This window comes from Lepisosteus oculatus, chromosome 23 (assembly GCF_040954835.1).
Source record: "Lepisosteus oculatus isolate fLepOcu1 chromosome 23, fLepOcu1.hap2, whole genome shotgun sequence".
Classification (NCBI taxonomy): Eukaryota; Metazoa; Chordata; class Actinopteri; order Semionotiformes; family Lepisosteidae; genus Lepisosteus; species Lepisosteus oculatus.
In genome coordinates this window covers 6,561,778-6,584,051 of record NC_090718.1, presented here as the reverse complement: position 1 = coordinate 6,584,051, position 22,274 = coordinate 6,561,778, and the positions used below count along the sequence as shown (strand labels likewise).

General features: G+C 38.5%; 1 protein-coding gene and 2 long non-coding RNA genes across 9 annotated transcripts in view; 2 read left to right on the top strand and 1 right to left on the bottom strand.

Annotated features, from left to right (window-relative positions):
* Positions 1 to 8,054, top strand: part of LOC138224679 (uncharacterized) — a 60,664-nt gene extending 52,610 nt beyond the window's left edge. Inside the window, exon 3 of the long non-coding RNA XR_011183120.1 lies at positions 7,905 to 8,054. This is a non-coding gene — a long non-coding RNA (uncharacterized lncRNA). The remainder of the gene's footprint in view (positions 1 to 7,904) is intronic.
* ntm (neurotrimin) overlaps positions 1 to 22,274 on the bottom strand; it is a 356,899-nt gene that overhangs the window by 40,219 nt on the left and 294,406 nt on the right. For all 7 annotated transcript variants that reach the window (XM_015337796.2, XM_015337799.2, XM_069182680.1 and 4 more), the window contains one exon: positions 6,809 to 6,934. In XM_015337796.2, coding sequence (XP_015193282.2) covers positions 6,809 to 6,934 — 126 coding nt within the window. The remainder of the gene's footprint in view (positions 1 to 6,808; positions 6,935 to 22,274) is intronic.
* LOC138224680 (uncharacterized) lies at positions 8,313 to 12,605 on the top strand. The gene is made up of 3 exons (XR_011183121.1): positions 8,313 to 8,834; positions 8,971 to 9,041; positions 12,505 to 12,605. It is a non-coding gene; the product is annotated as an uncharacterized lncRNA (long non-coding RNA).

Genomic DNA, 22,274 nt, shown 5'->3' with positions numbered 1-22,274 from the left:
GAACCATGAAATCGGTTTCTGTGCCTCTTTTTTTAAAAGTCACAAAAAGTATTGACGACCTTGTTGTGCTTATAAGACTACTTCCAGTTTGCCTTTTATAACAATTTGTAATGGAGTGTCTCTGCATCATCAGTCCCATCTCTCTTCTAATGAGGTATCTGAACTCAACCAATTGTTATTTAGATATAGTAGTAAGACTGTAGCGTGCTTTTTTAAGGTAATGACTTGCTGATGGTTGCTGTCTCTGTCCCTTGACATTTTTCTCCTACTAAACTTATCACTACTGAACGAACAGGGGGCATCATTTTATTAAATATTTTATTAAATATATCAGTTATATTGATCATACTGATTTTGGAATCACCAGTTTTCTTTTTCTCTCACAGGAGAGAATTGGGAAGAGTAGGCAGACCCCTCTGACCCTTTAATGTTTTTAGCAGCTCGTCACTTCAAACGTCATAGGGCACTACAACATACAGTATGCCAGTTGTTTTGGATTGGACCCCTCACTGAGAGCACTGCAAACTTAAAAACACCAGGGAGGCTCCAAGGGTTGCTGGTCTGCCAAGAGCTGAAAGAGCCCTAGGCATCTATTCAAACCCTACCCTCAGTGCGGCTCAGCGAGCTGTGCAGTGTTGCTCAGGGAATCCCATTCACATTCCATTAGTCGCATTCCCCAGGCTCAGACCTGCATCAAATGATTCATAGAGCTCAACCTCCACTTGGGTGAGTGCCTGCACCATTTGAGCCCATTGGGAAGCCCATCGAGAGCAGCCTTTGTGGCTGGCAACAAGATGTTTCTGTGTTTTATCGGTACAGCTATGGTTCAAGCAGATGTGGAGCTGTGAGACACACTGTTTCAAACTAGTATGGATGTCCGGGGGTGTACAGATGTGGAGGCAGGGGGGATGTTAGCTTCAAGTGTCAGAAACCAGGAATGACCCCAGCCTACTGAGCTTCTAGTCTCACATATGGATAGTCTGTATATGTGTGCACATTCCATTCTGCATTTTTCTTAATGGTGAAGGATGGTCGTCACCATTCACTTCTTTAGGAACCAACTAGAACCATAAGCACCATATTCAATCTTTATATTGCTTTAAGCAGGGGTTCTGAATTGTTATCTAATGTGAACACATTTCCAATGAGCCTCAGACATATTTTCTTAGCAAATGACCTTTTAAGAACTTGTGCTGGAAATAAGCACTGAAAATGAAAATGAACAGACCACTGCAAGCTACGAATGCATTTCAATTCCATAATTCATGAGTCAGTCAAAGAATTTTACTAGGATTAAAAAAATCAAATGTAAATTCGTACTAAAATAGTGTTAGTGGTAGTGTGAAAAATTAAAAGAAAATAGCAGCAGTGACAGAATATCTTTAACATATCTATCACTAGCAGAAATATTTAGCAGAAATGTAATGTAGAAAAGATCATACATCCATTGTGTATATACTGTATGCTGTACATGTATATATGTAAAATCTTAAAATATTGCCATTGCATTAAAAACAATTTCCTGTTGATGCATGCTTATATAAGTGTTAATTGTGGTTTGTGAATTACAAATAATGGCAACTCCAAATAAATGTGCCTGTATAAAAATATAAAAATCCACTCATTTGAGAAATACATCAAAATTAAATTAACAATTATTAAGTAAAATTACATTAAAACCCAGTCCTGCTGATCAATATTAGAATTTTAGATGACTAGGTTGGATTTGACATCCTCACACAATGGTTTGTGCTGCTGATGTGAAAGCAGACAGCTTATAAGGCAAGAATGGCAGGTCGTAAAATGCAGAGGCACAGATGTCTGTGCCATTTTCTAAATAATACACAACATCCTTTTTGGGATATGACACGGACATCTGTATCATAGTCTCTGCATTTTACAAGCTGTCTTTCTTGATCCTGTAATTGCATCCTTCAGACCTTTCTTTTCCTAATTTTCGTAGAAGAGCAACTAATGTATTCCATAATTTTTCAGTACCAGGTACACTGTCTTTCCTTGACAGTAGATTGCAGTACCTTAATAATTTTGACAAAGGTTATGATAGCACAGGAAAAATATATAATGCCATACTAAGCAGTGATGGAGAGAAAACGCGCAGTGCATTTTGTGCATGCCACCCTGGCTTTCCATCCTAAAACACAGATCAAAGCAATGCTTTCATCACTGACCTATTTTTACACTTCAGTAAAAAAAAAGAACTAAACTGAAGCTCATACTGCTATTGTTAACACAGCAAAGAAGCAGCTGGATTTCACACTAATAAATCTGCAGCAATCGCAGGAGTGATAGAACATCTTTACATTATGATTGTAAAACGTCATGGATGACCTAAAGCTGGCGGAAAGTGGCTGTAAGGGCACTAGCAGACCCAACAGGGTGAGACTTCAGCATCGCTCCTCCCAGACAATGGGAGTTCTGGGAGAAAACCAGGCGATCTTTTTTTAGGATCAGGCGAAGCTGAATATTAAGAGATGGGGTTTTCAGTGATGGTATGTACAAACTGGGCGTGTAGGAAGTGTTTGGATCTGGCTCATGGAGAGGAAAATTGCCTAAATCGTAGGGTATGCAATTCACGGAGAGAAACATCTCTGGTTATAACCTGCTGCTGTAAAACCTTTGTGAATAAGAGTGAGAAATGTTGAATGGTAAGCAGATATGAAGACAGTATGAAGCAGACAAATCATAAGGCTGGAGCAGGGAAACTGTAGGTTGGGATGAGAAGGTGGAAAAAGATGGAGGGGAGTAGGTGGCGAGTGCATCAGATGACCCTCTGGGAGGGGGAGAAACTGGACAGGAAACAGAGATTGAAACAGATACTGTAGTGAGTAGAATTGGGTAACTGGAGAATAGAGCTCAGGAATCAAACTCTTCTTCTGAAGATGGGGTAGAGATTGGAGTAGATAGTGAGCCACAGTGGGAATGGTATAGACACTGTAGCAGATGGATAAGAAGTTTTGGGGGAAAGAAACATTCAGAGGAGGAGGAGGCAAGAGATTCCTGGGAGGAAGGGTGAGGTTTTACATAGAAATTTTTTAAGTTTTACATTTGAAATCGGGTTCATCATCAGGTGCACTAGAGGAGGGGAGAGACAGTGAGAGAATACGGGAAAAGAAAGACTTCAAAGGAGAGGGTGAGCAGAAGGTGGTAAAATAAGACAAGGTGGTTTTTTTTCTTGTGTGGAATGAAACTGACAGCTTTCCTCTAGTTTCTAATGTCTCTTACTGGCCTTATGTGTAATGCAAAAGGGGGTTAATCACAAAAGAGAGCTCAGATGTTATCTTCCTTTTAAAGGAGAGTATAGAGAATGGGAAGAGTTCATAGGGACCATCCTTTCGGAGTGGTTCAAATTAAAATAAACCTGTTGGAGTTGTGATGTTAAAGAATAATGAAGCTGAGGTTAAAAAGAGAACAGCAGTAAGGAGTGGGAGAATTCTGCAACTAGTTGTGGTCTCTTTGGAGTCAGAGTTCACCATAATAAATGCTTACTGTATGGTCCTTCAGAAGAAAATGGAAATCTGGGAGGTTATTGGGGAATAGAGTGAAAATGTTAACCGGCATGGTGTTGGGTGAAGGGTGGAGGGGGGAGAATTTTACTTGCTTCCAATAAAAAAAAAAACATGCAGTAGAACAAATCAGATGGGATAAGTCTGCTTTTCTTTTGAAAAACAATTTATAGCATTTTAGATTAGTAGAGTCTTTTAGGGTGGTTTGACCGAAGGTAAAGGTTTTATACAGGTATGGGTGAAAGTTCAAGCAAGCCTCAAGAACTGATTACAATTTTTGTATGAGTTTAGACGGTACAGAAAGAATATTGATCCCAGATTATTTTCATTTATTGTTACAACCTTTTTTTAATGTAGGGGCAAAAACTGCGGGAGAAGATGTTGGAAGTTTTTAGTGGAAGAGAAAGCAAACCAGTCCCCAGAAGTACTGTATATGGACTGGCTGATGTTAATTTTTTTTTCATTCATAAGCCTTATGGTGAGAATGGCTGAAAAATAAGATATGACAACATATGAGAACAACAGATAGTCTGTGAAAAAAAAAGACTACAAACATATTTTGAATCACAGGATTCGGGATGGGATTTTAGTGAGAAAATAAGGGCAGAAAGTACTAAAGAAAGTAGAGGGAAACAGAAAAGATGATTATGTTCCTTTACTAGGAGAAGGTGTTAGAACTGGAAGTGATTTTTTAAGGAAATATTTGGGAACAAAAATGGGTTGAAAGGTCTCGGGAGAGAGGACGGCTCGGAAGCAAATACAACAGAAGAGCTGTTACAAATAGTTGAACATTTGTACACTGAATTGTATGGATATTAAAGCATAGATCCGACAGATGGATCAACCATGGACAAAAGATTCGTGAGAAATTGTAAGTTGGAAGTATTAGATAAGGTTTTGGGGGCTTCTAAACTGAGGAATGCTCCAGGGAGTAATGGGCTCTCCCTAGAGTTTTATAGAATAATTCTGGGATTTAGCAGGAGAGGATAAAGTGTATACTGTATCAAACATCAATGTTTTGTGGTGTAGAAGTAGGACAACCATTGAAAACCATCTATATGCAGTACCTGCGTAAATTTTATATATTTATTGATTCCACATGACTGGGTGAATTTTTGTCACTTTTGATGAGCTGGACTGCAAACAGCGGTGTGTGTTGGGGAAACAGTAGCTCATTACCGAAAAGGTTGTACATTTCCTGCTTTCAACCTAGACTCCCACCATGTCTGAAAGAGTAAGGCCACCAGTGTACTTTCCACTTATCTTCTGAGAACAGGGCAGCCACATCCTTGTCAAATTAACATTTCAATTCCAAGATCCTTGTAAAGACACAAAGGAAAGTCAAAAAGTCCTGGTGCACACAATGCCATCTTCTGACTGCAGCATTTTAAAACCCAGGAAGGGGCATTTCAGTCTGAAGAAGTAGAGAATATATAAACAATTCGCTGAACAAAGCTGCAGCAAAATGAAAGACAACACTAATAACACTAACACAGTGTTTCCTTTCAGTGTGTACAGATATAATGATTAAATGTCATTCTGTAGGTTTGTACCAGAAACTGAATTCACTCTTATGAGCCTGACAATCAATACAAGTATTACAATTTACAAATTGTAATTACAGATACAGTACCTGTGCCTATAATACAGCAATTTGAATTTTGAGTACTTTTTTTACGTATAGTCATATAATATTAATACTGAATCCATTAATTAAAACTGCAAATTTAAGCATCCATCAAGAGCAAAAAGGTGTGCATTTTTCTTTCATCCTGAATTATTAAATTAAAACCAAGTTCATAGCTGGGGTCTGCATCAGGCTGAAAATTGTGCAAGTCTTGGTTAATCCTACATTGAAAAGTTTAAAAAAGTGTAACAGTGTTTGAGCTGTGTAGTCTTTGTCAGGTATGTAAGGAGATAGAGGGTAAACGTATTTCTTTGCCACGGAATATCTCTACTGTATATCTCTCTCTCCTACAGCCAAACTATTGTGTTTCACTCTTTCCTCCTGCTTTCCAGTGTGTAATTAACTTCTGTTGCGTTCTAAACAGTTTAATATTATGGGATTTACATACTGCAGTTAATTATCTAATTATATGAAAAACAACAGATAAAAAAAACCTTGGAGACTTACTGTCTCTTAAACCTTTAAATTCCTGAATTCTGCTGCTAAACATTTTTAACTGCTGTACATGGTATATTACCTAAATATAAACCCAAATTAAGTTACGAGCACAACAAATCGTCTTTAGTAGCCCACTGTTCTACAGATCATTGTTTAATCATTAGTGGGCAAACATGGTCTGTGAGGATCACTGTCCTGTGTGCTTTGTTGTTTTCTGTAATCCAGCCCTTGTTTAAAACCTCAAAATGAAGTTTAATTTACTTAATTGTAACAAATAGCTGCTTTAATTAAGAAACCAAAAGCTCAAAGTCAATCAGACAAGGAGACCAGAATAATGGTTGCCTGTCGCTTGCGTAAATTATGATTTGTAAGTAGGTCCTTGTTTTTGTTTTCCATATTGGAAGCTAATATTTCAGATGCTTGAAAATCAGCCCTGCAAAATCTGGTAACGTGCTAGTGTAGAATTAACTGAGAATACTTTCTTTATAGGTACAGTGATTTCTATGTGTTTCCTTTTCTGCTCTTATTAACTAAGAACTCCTGAACTCCTCTCAGTACACCACTATGTATTATACAGTATAAAGCATCAGTAGTCATGCCATAGCAACAATCTGCTAATGAGTGAAGAAATTCTTTCAATATGTTTCATGAAAATGTTTGACTTCATTAAAAAAAACAACAGTTTAGTTATTTATGCGGGTATTCAGAACGCAACTGTATCAAAATCACTATTTTAGTGGGCACTATTTCAGGATTTATTCAAGCTTTAATGGGAACTTAAATCACAATACATAATTGTGAGGCATAACAATACAATCTCTGGGGAAAATGTTTGCCCTGTCTGAAAATGTAGCCCATTCTTGGTAGGGACAACAGGTAAGCGAATGAGTTGGACCTGGGACCTGCATCACTTTTGAGCTTTTAGTGATATCAGTGACTAGTGATTGCATTAAACAATGACATTAGTGATTAGTGATTGTTAAGAAACACCTCTGTCTAAACTCTGAGGTGTATGTGCACAAGTTCCCAGTCCTTCCATATGGTTCTGGGTTTGCGAAAGAAAATTAGATTGATAAGTAAAGAGCAACTTCATCTTGTGTGAAAAAAACAAACAGAACAATATTTGTTGGTGATCAATCACGTAACAAAAAGCACCTACCTATTGGTGAGATATGTCTCCAGGTTACTGTGGGCTCTGGTTTTCCAGCTGCAATGCACACGAGGGTCACATTGGCACCTTCATTCACAGATATGTTCTCCGATATAGTTGTGATTTTAGGAGGTACTGAGGAAGGAAAATATAAAAGGAAAATTACAATAAAAAAAACCCAACAACAAACCTTAAATAAAGCCAACAGAGTGTGTTGGGATTGGGACAACCAACAGTTCAGGACAGTCAAAATACCTGACCAAAATAATCATCAGACGATACAACTGGAATAACACACGCCAACCAAATAGGATGTATTTCCTTAATAATAATGGAAACAAGGGATGTGCAGTTCAACCATATCTTTTACTGAAGCACTCATCCAGGGACAGTCCCTTGAGGTACTCTAGGTGCCTTTTTAAAAGGTTTCACTGAGGCTGTTTCATTGCTGCTTCCACAGTGAAGTTGATCCTAGGTAACACATACTGTACAAACACATGCGCACACACAAACATCTGCAGAACTCTTTGCATTTCCCCAAAGATACTGTTAAGTGGAATTGAAAATGAAGGAAAGAAACTGAAAGAAAGAGGGCACTGGAGAGAAAATTAACAGAAACATACAAGTGTCTCTGGTGAAAACTGTATGTTAGCAGCTTGGAGTCCTGTGGACATTTGTGGAGCCTCTGTAAAGTTCAAAGGGCTTTACAACATTTGAGAACTATGGAGATTCTCCACATCAAAAACCTTAACAATGTTTTGAATTTGTTCCAGGGCAACCAAGTGTCAGCAGTGCATTGCAAAGGTTTTGCTTGAAAGCAAGCTTTTGTATTAGGTATTCACTAGGCTTGAATATCTTTAAAATGCATCTCATTAACAACTTAGAAATAATACATTAGTTGAAGTACACAATGAGCCTGTTTACTACTACACTACTGTACATTATAGATGATAGATAAAAAGAGAGACTGAATTAAGAATGGAGAATCTCTCATGATACAGTACATTGTTTTCCCTTCTACATGGTAAATGAAAATATTAGAATTATTAATGGGTAACAAGCATTCTTGAAGATCTGAATCTCTCCTTTTCCTTTCAATTCCCAGATATGCAGTGTTTCTTAAGGAATCAGAAAATCAGATCCCAAGCAAGAAGTCTCATTCAACTATTTTATCACCCAGCAAGGTATGAGAGCAAAGAACAAATCACAGGTACCAGAGGTTACTTCTCATCTGCAATGAATTGACTCTATCCATCTAACAGCTTTCATCTCTTACTGTTTATATACAGTGCTTTTTAGTGTTGGCACCAACAGCACTTGGGCCTTAACAGTGTTTTCTAATTTAGCTAAAATGCTGAAGGACCTCCTTTCTGACTGATGGCATGGCGATTTGCTGTAATCGATTGTGCTTTAAAAGCGTTCTTTTTTAGTTATGAGGCCTCTTCTTAGCTCATTACACAACTATTAAATGTGTTTATTGAACCCTCCAAAGATTTTCACTCTTGTTCTGTTCATTAACGTTTTACAGATAAAACATACATTTTCCAAAGTAAATACAAACTGGGGCACACTCTGGGGCTGGACTTGGGAATACAGACAAACATGCAGCTGTAAGATAAAAAAATGTGCTCTTTATTTATGCAGTTAATTTCAAAACTTCCAACAAACAAAACGAAAACCTAGCTCTGTCTCTGCACTAACTACACTTCTCCTTGTCCCTCTCTAAATTCAACCAGGCGGCTGTCTCCACTTATTTTACCTTCCTCTTACATACCTTCTCTCTCATGAGGGAGATAGCAGCCTAACGTACTGTAGATCGACCTGAAACATACATTACATCTGCCTTGAAACATGCTGTAGAGCTGCCTTGAGTGGTAGCAGGGGAGACCTCTCTGGCCTGGTGTCCTCTTCCTCAAGCTCTCGGCAGTAGGGGAGACTCATCATCTCGCTCCTCTTCTGGAAGATCAGTCCAAGACTCCTGGGACAAAGGCTGCTCCTCCTCCCTCAGCTGCAGGGACACCTGGGACTTGAGCAGGTCTTTATCCTTTTTGTCTGGGGGTATGTACAGTAGTTTGTGGACACTGGCTCCATTGTGCACAAGGGGGAAGGGAGGTCTACCTTCTTGCTAATCAGGCATCACTTCACACACTGCTTGTCCTTTGTCTCATTAGTATCCATTTCTGACATGCAGAGACTGGATCACTCCCTTCTCCTGGACCAGCTGCTCTTGGGTGTCCTTCAGGTGAGACTACTATAATTATAATTTCATCATTCTCAGGATCTTGAAGCTGCCTCTCCAACCTGTATCTGCTCCTTCAAACCGATCAAAGCCAGCTCCTCTTTTCTCAGAAGGTCTTTCAGCATGCTTTAATTTTCAGCAAAGAAGAGTCTGCTCTGAGACTCTTCTGGCTCTTTTAGACATAATCCCTGGACCTGAAGAGAGAATCTAGCTGGGAACCTTTTGTTGTTCTTTGCTGGGATTCCTGCTACCAGTCCTTCTGTCACATGAGGGATCACTCTTTTCCTTTCGGTGCCTACCGCCCTCTTACCGTACAGACGTACAGACTACTGTACAGACAATGTAGGAAGAAAGATTAAATCAATAGCCAAAATATAAAACAAACACAAAACTTTTCATACCAAAGTTCTGTATTTGAATGCATAATTTCAATCTGTTGTCAATGCAGATGATGATCTCTATGTCACTACATACATTTCACATTTCAGACAAACATCATTATCTCGTCTTTTTTTCAGCACAAGATTTATTATAAATCATGTTACTTTTTTTTGTTTTCATCATTACTCTGTACTAGTATGTGTTTATGGGTACAAACGAAGCCTCCGTCTGACTTTGTGGTCAGTGTGTAGAACACAGATCATAAATGAAAGCATAACAAAGGAATGCAGAGACTTCAAAACAACATACCCTTTCACATATAATAATATGCGCAAGTTGATTTTAAGTTTCTGTGCTCCCTGCCACCCCCGCACTCTTATTGTAATTCAAAAGCAAAGCGCCAAGTATTGAAATTCTTCGCAGCTGGATATGGTGAAATATTCTTAAAATGAGTACTATTTCTGTGAGCTGAACTTTTAAGTCCTTGACCTGCTATTGAGTCAAAAGAGGAAGCTGTGCTCTGATTGCACTAGTGTAGAAATGGCATGATGGGAAGTAGGTTTGCTTTTTAATAACAAAACTTTCTACCCTCTCTGTATGCATAGTATGTACCGTATAAGAATGAATATATTTGTCTTGACTTATGTGCTGTTCTGAAGGCTATTTCCACTTTATTGCAATAGGTCAAAGGAAATTCTTTAATATAAATGAAGTCTTGCAATGAAATTTCACCATTTAGACCTTAGAGTTTGAGCTGGCAAATACATAAAGAAAGAGCCAATCAACAATGGCAAGAAAGAATGAGATTTAACTGGATTTAACTTCATCTCTTCTGTTTAATTCTGAATCAAAAAGGTAATGAAAAAACCACATGAGTATATTTTCAGGCAAAGCTGATATTCAATTCATAGAAGCATACAATCACTGGAACATTTTTTAATCATTTATTTAACTAGACAACTGAACTGAGAACAAATTGTTTTACAATGCCAGAGTGGAGATTTACCCATGATACAAGAGGGTATTGTCTGAAGCAAGTTTAGAGTGGAGTTTATTGTCATGTGCACAAGTGCAATTAAATGCTTATTAGCATGTCTGCTCCTATACAGAGACATCAAGTAAACACCAAAAACAAAAACAGAGAACCACGGCAGCAACAATAACAAGTTAAATAACATACAACTTAGAGGAAAAAAACCCCCATCAGTGTGACCCAGTGGTAGGGGTGGAGTTCAGGTTCCAAATAGGATATACAGTATCAGCGTTTAACTCAGCAATTCTTGAACCAATGTCCATAAGCACCTGTCGGTCATAAATAACTGTCGAAGAGACTGACCGGACAAAAATGAACAGATGAGGACCCACGCGCAACACGTCCGCCACTCTCCGGCCCCATGTTGGCTATATTTAGAGAGATACTTTGCCCACGGATGCAATAACAGAGTCCAGTTGGGATTTGAAGCCATAATCCTCTGTTCTTTGCCTTTACTTGTGCTCAATTTGTAATTGCCAAAATGATGGTAAAGGATGTAAGTGAGAAGAGGGAAAGAATCTCCTTGATTCAATTAGAATGACCTGCACTTGTGATCCTACCACAAAGCGTCTACTAGAGACTGTGATAAGCAATGAGGGATATTCATTTTATGTTCTTCTTACCTTCTAGTCACTGAGTTTGATGCTTGCTTTGCATTGCTGTACTATTGTGAAGATCATTTGTTAGTGTAAAGACTCACTTTCTTGTCTAAAATATCCTGGTAAAACATATCATTTATCTGTTTCTCATTTCTAACTAGGATGCTAGGATCAGAGTATGGAAACCCAACCTAAAGCAGAACAGGCACATTTATATTTTTCACAGAAAGTGCGACTTTTTCAAAACGTGTCTAACATTTCTTTTCTAATCACATTCCTGGGAAGACTGTCCAAAAGCTCAAATTGTGTTTCATCGAACCACATCATCTGGTCCCACTTGACCTGGGAGTCAATCACTGTAGTTGCTTCTTGGCAGATATTAATTTTCTTTCGTTGTCATGGAAGTGTTCCACAGATTTCAGATCCATGAGGTTCACTGTGAATGCTAGTTTTGGAGACAATATATGCCAGAAGTTTTCCAGATTCCCAATTGAACTTTTGGTGTGAGGTATATCTAAACCTCTTTACTTTTTTACATATTTATATAAACATCATTATTTTTTTCTTCTGGCAGCGTAGCATTAATCTTGAATACTTGTTGATGATGGGGAGTCCAAACAGGGATGTCCCACATATTTTTATATCCAGCACAATATGTCAGAAGGTCTAAAGTCTTTAAACTGAAGACAATTCTCCGACTTTCCGCATGATGGTGTGGTTTTGACATGTATGTGGTTCTGATTCTGTCTCCCTTGCCAAAACTCCCGATGCCAAATGTTGTAAAGCTTAGTAAAGCTCTCAGAATGCAAAATGTATTAGAGAATGAGACATTTACACCATTTATTTTCAAGCGTACCTTATCATTTTTATATATGCTATTATTTTCCATATTGATTTTTAAGAAAATCTTGCCCACTTTTATTTACAAATGTTGAAACATCTTGATGTAAATCTCTATTGCCTTTTCTAAATAAAAAAAAAACAACCTTTAGTTATAGTTCATAAAACAGATACTGTAAATGTGGAGGCTACTGTACAGAACATATTTTTGGAGACTTTCAGCCTGTAGATGCTGTAAAGGTTATTCAAGTTAAGAGAGCTGGGGTGTTACGCAGAAATGCTTTGTCATTGGGCAGGTACTGTAGTTCTTGGCTTCACCCTCCTTAAAATAATTGCAAAGTAATTGTCAGCTTGAGGAGAAAGCAAAAAAAAATAAAGGGGAACAACATCCTAGTTCTTTTAGCAATGGGAATGTCTCTATCTACAAAGTGGACCACATGTTGGAACAAGGAAAAAGTTTTAATTTTTTGCCCCAGAATATTGATAGTATTGAAGTACAAAGGTAATTTGAAGGAACCATTCTTAAATCAAATCCTTCCATTTTGAATATTTTGAATGGCAGCATAGCCTTCAACTTTTTTTACTGTAAAGTAACTTCTCCCTGATTCTGTAGAATGTGATTCAAGTTGGAAGATCCTGGTTTTTGAAAATTGCAACTGAAGACATCATACAGTATGCAAGATTCTCATTCATCTGTAATCACATCAGATCCTTTCAAAGGTAAGCAAAAAAGAACACGTGCCTTCTTAGAAGTGAAACAGATTAAATAGTGTACTGTATATAATATGGTTGATAAACATGTTGCCTGCTTTTAATTGAAACATTTAGCCATCAATCCCCATTTCCGTCTTTCATTTCTATTAATGCACCTGCATTTTTTGTATGTTGGCCGCTGTACCCCTTCAGTGCATAAATGGAAAAAAGAAAATCAAGAGGATTGCTCAACGGCGCTGTAATCAGGTTTAATACACAGAAGAAAAATGTGAGCCGGACATATTCTGCTGCTGACTGATTTATTGATTGCCTCTGCATTTTGTGGAACAGCAGCCAATGATAAAAATTGTATAACTAATCCATACACTTACAGGGAAAGTAAAAAAAAGAAGTACTCAGCGGGAATATAGATGTTACAAATATCTTATTTAGTCAGCAGATGGGGAAATAATAGCAAGTGCTCTATTTACAGTCTTATTTCCCTGAACACATGGAGAAATGATGAAGAGATCTTTAGGAACAGCTATTTAACCACATAGAGTATAAATATCATTCGCCTTTATAATCAAACCCAATTTTATATCTGAGACACACAAAGTTGTTTTTTTTTATTATTCATGAATTCCAACAGGAACAATAGCTACTTCCTATTAATTTAAGTGACAGGGGTAATGGTTTGCCTGTTATATTTGCAATAATGATCTAGGTTACTAAATTCTCAAACTAATCAATACAACAGGCAATGATTTATGTAGGACTGTTTGCATGTACTAAGCAAGATGAGTAATCTCCTACCTTCAAGCTGTGTCAAAGTTATTAATAGCAGCAGCCAAGTTGGCAATTTAACTTATAAAACATTATATCCTACAATAAGGATACAACGATTCGAAGGAAATCCTAAGGGATCACTTTCATGATCAGAACAAGCATTGCTGTTCTAAATGTCACTGGGACACACTCTCAGAAAGATTATTAATTAATTTAAAAGTTAGGCTGATTTATGTGTTGGGACACATCAAATCTTTAATTACTGTATTAAATTAGAATAGAATGTCACACACGAAAAATAACTGAATAACAATGAACATGGAAAACCCAGAATTCTGGAACCACTCCACTTTGTAAAAATGTTTTTTTTTTAAATATACTGTATAAGTATCTATAACCTGTACACCTATTCAATATGTACTGGAACTCATGAAAAGGGTAACTAAGTATAATTGCCACTGATATAATAAAGCACTCTTTCATGAAGACAGGTTCTAACATTTACTTGCTGAAATAATTTAATGTTTCTAGATATAATACATCACAAAGCCAAATAAGAAACACAGAGTCCCAGAAATGCTATCATTACACAGTTTTATGCTTATACGAAGTTTGAAAAAAGAAGAAAATCACTCCCATGCATGAAGCCAGGTTATTACTCCTCATAACACCTCTATTTTACAGCCCCCATAACTTAAATTAAACCGACTGAACTCATGTTCTTCATATACTGCAGCCTTCCCATTCAGTGTTTCCGTTTGGGCAATGTTTAACAAACTTTTTAAACGGGTTGCAGAAAATCTGCCGACAAAATCGTTTGCTCGCGTGTTCCTGGGACTTGTGTGAGGGCATGGCAGGCTGAATGCACTGAATATGGCAACACGCCTCAGAGAGTGTCATTGTATACCTTGACCATGTAACTGACACAGTCTGGGCTACACCCAGTCCCGTTTGAAAATACGCTCCAACTACATTTAAACACTGTATCACTGTGTCCTGTATCACTGAGGAATAATACACAGAGTGACAAATAACAGCATCTGCTACAGTACATTGTCAGTTCACCAGTTCTTGACTGGCCCTGCAGAATAAAATATGCAAAGCACAGTTGTCTTTTATAAATGCAAATTAATACTCTTGATCAGTACTTGAATTTTGCCTCCCTGCAAATCAACAGCCTGTGATAAATGCTCCTTTCTATGTTTGACTTATTGGAGGAATTGCCCCACACTTTATTACATGTACTGTAAAAAATGCAAGACTCCTTGGATGATCGATATTTTCTGGGGGAACATCAAATCATACATTACAGCGTGCTGGCGTTCCAAACCTCCTTTCCTTGCATTTGTTTATAGAAGACCCCCCCTCACTAGGGTTAGCTGTTAGCATTTAATTTTGTGTATTCAAGTGATTTTAAAGACTGGCCCCTGTACAGTACACATTGTTTTTGGACCCATTCCTAAACAGGGACTGTCAGCATGATCTTTCATGTTTGAAAAAATATGTAAAAAAAAAACGGCTGCTAAAAAAACCCAAAACATTTTGCACCTTTTAAGCGCTCTGAAATGAACGATTAATACAGGGGCCAAAAAAAATAATCCTTTCCTGCAGGTTTGCTGCTTCATATTTCAATATACTACGACTTTGAAATTTCCAAATTGCTGATTTTAATTAAAAGTAGCACTATAGGAATGTTCAAATAAAAAATAAAGTGGGCTTTTTAATTCAGGTCTACATCTTCGTCGAAAGCAACAGGAACTCCCATCAGTACTGAAGGGAAGCTCTCTCTGGTAGCTGGGTAATTGCAACCCCACTCTGCGAGGTAAACAAGACACAGCATGACAGTCATGAAGCAGAAAGACTTGAACCTTTTATTAAAAAGCTAAAAAAGAAAAAAAAGGTGAATAAAACAAATTCTAAGCAACTCAAATCAAACAACAGCCTTTTGTGGATCGTTTTTCACATGACATTTTATGTTGAAATTAAAGGCAGGTCCGTGCTTCACGGCAGAGAATGTGGACGTATGACAGTAAGCAATTTCATGGGCTTCACTCTTTGGCAGTTGAAAATGCTGCCTTTCCCTTGAAAAATATAATGAAACTGAATTTTAGAACAAATGGCCTTTTGAAAGAAAGGAACAGCAACAAAATCACTTTTATAGAGTGAAAAACCTTCATTTTTCCAATATAGGTTAACAATACAACATATAGTGGAAATGCTGCATACAGTATATGTGGTTTATTCACTTTAAGAAAATTCTGCTTTAAATCATTGAAAATGCATGGAACATATGCCTTATTATGACAGTTCTTAAAAAGTGCTAAATTTAACACAGGACCACCATCTGAATGAGCTGTCAAACTATAATGCAGGTGTCTTGCTTTCCCACATTTTGTTTGCCAAAAAAATGTTTAATGTTCCTGTCAAGATAATCCTGCTGTACCTAGTCTCAGTGTCATTAAAAACTGTAGAGACAACACATGTGCAGATATTCCTTTCTTAAATGTTTTTTTTTTAAATGAATGGGGATATGTGCTATAAATGATACAGCAATCTATTAAATCATGCCACTTTTCTGACTTTTTCAAATCTTTCTGCATCTTTGTCACACATCACCTTGGGTACAACCTTCAACATTGTGATGCTAAATCATCCTGCAGTCTTTTTTTTTTCTTTTAATTCACAAGCAGCGCCCTAAATCTCGGTTCCCTGACAGAATTTGTGAGGTCTCTGCCCCGTTTCTGCACAGCTCTTATAAGCATCTACATTTGAATAAAAGAGTGGCAGTGCAGGATCTGATTCATGCCATAGTTTCCAAGAATTTAATAAGCAAAAGCAAAGAGATTTTCAGCCCTGGGTTCCCACCTGTAAGCACACTGAGGCCGTCCTAGTGTGTATGGAATGTTGCGCTCGTCTGCACTTGAAATGCTCCAAGCAGACACTCCATAGTTAGCCTCCCCCATGGGGACCGCATATCTAAATGCTGTCTTCCTCTCCCTCTACTTCCCTGTACAGCTTCACGCTTCAAGTATTTTATCCCTTTAACCGCTTCTCCCTCCTTTTGCTGACTGATTCACACACTGTTTCATTCTTTGTTTTAGTATTTCGTCTCTGAAGCACACAGAATTGAAGCAAAAGCCTTAAATCGCTCTGGCAACGGGGGGGAAAAAACGGACACAGGTGTAGGATTATTGTTTGAAGAGAAATGCGTTTTTCGAGTTACAGGATAATCAATGCATAATCATGCCTAATGAAACAGAGATGTTTGCCCAGAGGCTGTTTTAGCGACATTTTAAAGGCTGAGAGCTGAAAATACCATCCTCTGTGAGCCAGAGAGCACCTGAGGAGGCAACAGTGGAGTGTTCTATTTACCAATGACTGCCACTTTGCCTTACAGAGATCTGATGGATGACAAAAAGTATTGAGACATCGTGATAAGTATTATACCACTGTAATTGTAAAGTTCAAGATAACCATTGACAGGGTGAAGTAGGAGGCCTGAATCTCCTTTAACAAAAGAACGCCCCTGATGGGACTTCCCAGCAAAGCATAAACCAGCATGAGCACTTCTCTGCTCTGTCTGCAGGGTGAACTCTCTCATTCAGGAGTCACGGATTCAAGCCTGGGTCACGTCACCAGGCGACTGTGATCCAGATTCAGGGCGCAATTGGCTGAATGCTGTCGAGGAAGAGTTGTGTCTTGGGAAACACAGCAGCTCCTGCGGCCTCCCGGCAGCTTGTCGGTTTGTGGGGCCTGCGGTGAGGGATCTGTCTCTTCCCTCTCCGGCTCGGAGCCCTCAGCTCAAAACAGACCGGATCTGTCTGCACTGCCCATTTCCTGTCCGAGGCTGCGGGAGTTTGTAGCCATGAGCCAAGATGGGAAAAGCACAGAACTGACCATTCCCAAACTGGATAAATATAAATAATTGACACCCGTAAATAGAAAGAATAATAATAATTAATAAATATATAATAAATAATTTCTGGACACTCCACTCAAAGCGTTTTACAGGTAATGGGGATCCCCTCCACCACCACCAGTGTGCAGCCCCACCTGGATGATGCGACGGCAGCCATAGTGCGCCAGAACGTTCCCCACACATCAGCTATCAGTGGGGAGGAGAGCAGAGTAATGAAGCCAGTTCAGAGATGTTCATAATGTCTTTAGTGCAGATTGAGGGCAAGTTTACTGAAGTACTGTAGCTCAAGTAGGGAGCTGCGTCAGTATGTGTAGGCTGCAAAGGTAAAGGTTTATTCTACCTGAAAAGAGAAGAGAAGAAACGCACCGACACCCGAAGAAGACTCCACAGCAGAAATGTTGTTTCTTCTCTTCTCTTTTCAGCATGGGCTAAACCTTGCTCCCCTGAAGAAGTTTAGTGAGGCGCTTGAAGAAGACAGAGGTTTTGGTTTTGTTTATGGTGCTTTCGTTTAGTTCTTTTTGTGCCTCATGGCTGCATTCATGCCAGTCTTCCTGGGACCCGGCTAGAAACGATCCACCTCTACATCGTAGCACTAAGTCAGGCAACGAAGCAAAGACACACATCAGGACACAGTGTGGAAAAAACTGAACATACCATTAGGTACAGTACATGAATGCAATGTATCATACTTTGACACAGGGCAAAAAGTAAAAGAAAATGCAACAAAGGTGCTTGATCCTCTGAAATCAGTGAGGTCAAGAAGTGTATTGCTGTTGCTAATAGTTTTTTGACTTACAAACAGAGTGACATTCTATGGGCATTCAACAGTCTGTACAGGCAGGTTTAAAGTGGCAACAGAGGGTTATAGGAGGCAATTCTGATGCTCACAGGATACAGAAGAAAAAGATTTTCCACCACAGGGGAGTCTGTGCGCATGTGCACGTGTTTGTGTGTGTGGTAAAAGTGTGTTTTGGTGGTATAAATATGAAAGAAGTGGATAGAAAATAAGTCAAAAGGACTAAAGGTAGATTTGACCACTTACATTTGGAAAATGAGCCACTATAGCCTCATTACAACCAGACTGATACTGTTGATACATTAATGACACAATAAGTAAGGGTAGCTGACCCTGCGAAACAGAGATGAAAAAAGTGACATATTGCCAGATCATAAATAACACTGTATAAAACAATGGGCGCAGCTTAATATTTATTTTCAAGGGTATGATCGTTTCTGACAAAAAAATAATCATATTCATTTTCCAATTCGAAAATTATGTTGCAAAATAAATGTAATAATGTGGATGTGCAGAAAAAATGAGCGGCCACTTTCCCTGCTGGTTTGTTTTGACAACGGGCGATCACTTGATCAGTATTGAGAAATTTATTATCAGAAAACTATCAAGTTGAGAGGAAAAATGGAAAGGTAATTGTTGCTCTAGGGGAAAGTGACATTGACACAATGACAGTGACTCTAATTTGGGAGGTCTCTGATAATAATGTGGGAGGCCAGAGCCGTGACAGGATCAGACATTCAGCTTTTGTAATATGACAGCGATTAAACAATTAGTTTTCTTCCTGTTTGATAAAATGCCTATTTGTCCTACTACTACTCCAAAATGACGATTTGTCCTACTAACTACTAATGTTATTTTATTGTAATATTTTATGGGGTGGGAAAACAGCAAATGTACTGTAGTTTACTGGTAAATGATCACACAAAATTCATCTCAGCATGGCAGGACATTTGTGAAGCGGGAACAACAACATACTGTGTCATAACAATTATAACTATTCCATCATAAAGGATACTGCTCTAAGAGTGGAGCAACGCAGGCATACTACAGACCGTCTAAACACATATTAATTCCTGTGTTCTGCACTGATTGAAGTTTTGAAATGTCTGTAGCTTGTTAGTTGTGTAGTAAAAATAATCGAGACAAGAAATCATTTTTTCCTTGACTTGCATCACTAAAGTATATGTATGCCACTTAACTTCCCTTACTTCATACACTGTTAAGTAATTAGCACTCCTTCATTAATCAATGAACCAGCACATCCCCTATTTGAGATGGAAGGGATGTTGAAGGCTGCTTTAGCACTCCATCCTGCTGTGTGAGTTTAGATTTGATCTCCCTTTCCAGCCTCCAACTGTTTTCTTGGCCCTGACCAAAGAGATTTCTGCTGGCCAGGCATTAAGTCATGGGGCCTAATGACCAGTAATTAACTAACCTACCTAATGCTTCATCAACATTTACAGTACATGCATATGTTTTCCTGATGGACAATATATAAGTATCAGCGTTAGCCATTCCATGGCATCAGAACTATTTCAGAATGACAGTCAGGTTTTGGACACTGGATTTTGTATTATATTTTGCACTTCACAAATCATATATCATATTACTGTATCTGTACAATGGTTGGCAAAATCTACCATAATGCAGTGCAATGAATCACATTTTTTTTATGACAATGACCGGAACACCTCCTATATAACGTTATCTTTTTATTGTGCAACCTGTCATTTGTTCAGTAAAGAAATGTTTCTGTTTATTTTTCTACCTGATAGGTGTTCTTTAGCCTCAATATCTGATAAACCACGTTAAATTCCATTTTAATAGATTTTTGCCTTTCTCATACTTTTATATAAGGATTTCGAAGCTTCAAAGGGTTTACAAGTCAATAGGCTACAATATTGAGTTTTAAGCATTTGCTCTATAGCTGCCTTTGACTGGATTGAACCTAAAGTCTCCACTGCTTCCAAGCAGTAATTTCATACCAATTGAGTTCAGTTTTTTTGTACACCAAGACAGATAATTGAGACTGTGACCTTTATTCTTATTAAGTTTTTGTGAGCGTGGAAGCTTTAGACATTCAGAAGCACCAGCATATAGAATTGTTTCATGTTTTTAATTAGTCTTTACTTATTTATTTTAAATTCTTTTACTCTTTTAAGGAAGTATTCTCTCAGCTTCATGATGCAATTAAGAGGGCACTGACAAGCCACAATCTGGAATTAAACAGCATAATTCAAGTTCCCTGAAACCAAGTCAGTGTTAAAAGAGCTGTAAAATTCTACATGAAGTTGACATCAACCACAAATATAATAATGACTCCTTAGAATCAGAGCCTTTATGACTTGACATTCTGTTTCATGTCCATACAGTCCTGTGTTTATTGTTTCCAACCACCCATTCCTTTATTGCATCTTGGTGTTAGATGAGGACACCTATACAAAAAGTCACTTTCCATTTCAGTTACCTTTCAATCTGTTGCTAGGGAAATAATCCTCCATTCCTCACAATGCGGTTAGGCACGCAACTTGCATTTTGATTGCTGGATACTGGGCATCAACTCCTCTTTCGAGGCTTGTGGAAGGAGGAGAGAATCACGGTGGCTATCTGGTCTACAGACGCCACAGCATGGTGAAGTCCCAGGAAAGCTTTATTTTTGCTGTGATTAATTTTAAAACCTTCATAGTGTACACAAAGGACGGCATACAGTACACAAAAGCAAAAACAAAAACGCATCTGCCTGATAGAAAAGATCAGCGCTCACAGAATAATTTCACAGCTTCAGTGTCCTCGGCCTCAGTTTGAAGCGCTGCGTCTGTTTGCACTGTGCTCGCTTGCAGGACATGCGATGGGCCTTGTAGTGTCCTGACACAAAGAAGACACCTGCTGAGGCTTCTGGAGCCTCATTGTAGGCAAACAACAAATGTGGCGAATAGTTTGCCAGTCACTGTCACGTGCCTTGTTCTTGAGTGTCTGATGGAAACAGTCACCAGTCTGGCTATGTGAGCATGCTGGGGAGTGCGCTAATAAGAGGTAGAGGTGGCACAACGTTCGCACCTTTGTCAGTTATACGCCCCAGTGGAATTTCTACACATGAAATGATTTGCCGAAAACAAAGAGCTGCAGATTTTGCTAACTGTGTGTGGATTTTTATCCGGAATGCCTACTGGTAATGGGATCCATAGTCAAAGCTGTAAAAAGTTGTTTGATTGTGCATCTTTGGTCTTACCACTGGAGAATCCCAATCTCAGGGTTTTTATACAAATCCAAAATACCCCCGCCACCAAATGTGATGGCCATAATTGAAAAAAATAACCGCAATGAATGCCACCAAATATAGTGAAATGACTAAGAGAGGTTTCTAGGTGTTTTTATCCAAGTTTCTCCAGAAACTCCTTTAAGTACAGTATCTCCTACCATTATTATTCTTCCAACAATAACACACAGGGCACAGACTCACATTTCAACACAACGCCCAAGTGATGAGTTTGTGGTGACCAATTCAATTGTTGCTACTTACACCTAATGTAAGAAGAGGAAAACACATAAGGCTAACAACATCCATGCCAATCATAAAAACCGCACATTTCTATAGACAGCCCCAACCCAGCTGTCTCACGTACTGGTGGACCGGCATGTTCTGGGGATGCTTCTCATCAGCAAGCATTGGGCAGCTTATCAAAAAGCCGAGAAACAAGGGAAAAAAGGAAAGTGCAAAGTACAGGCGAATCCTGGAGAAACACCTGCATGCCCCATCCTCTACCACGAACAAACGTCAGTCTGCTCCACAACTCAAGTAATTTTGCAAGGAGGAACAGACAAAATTACACCACCCCACTGTGCAAAACTAGTAGAGACTTATCAAGAAATACTCAGCAGTGATTGCTGCCAAAGGTGCATCCACCAAGTACTTACTTAGGGTAGTTGAATACTCATGCAATCAGAAAATTTCACTTTGTATGTCTTTGCAGGTTTTGCTGACATTCAACCTACTTCACATACTGTATAGCAATGCTCAGTTTGATCATTATGGTTTAAATAAAAAAAAAAGTTCATTTGACAAATCCATTACACTGAATTAATCAACATGTGACAGTATTGGCAGGGGGTAAGTACTCTTTCAAGGTTCTGTATAAGAGCGTGTAAATGAGAGAAAAATGGATGGATTGGTAAATAGATTTTGATG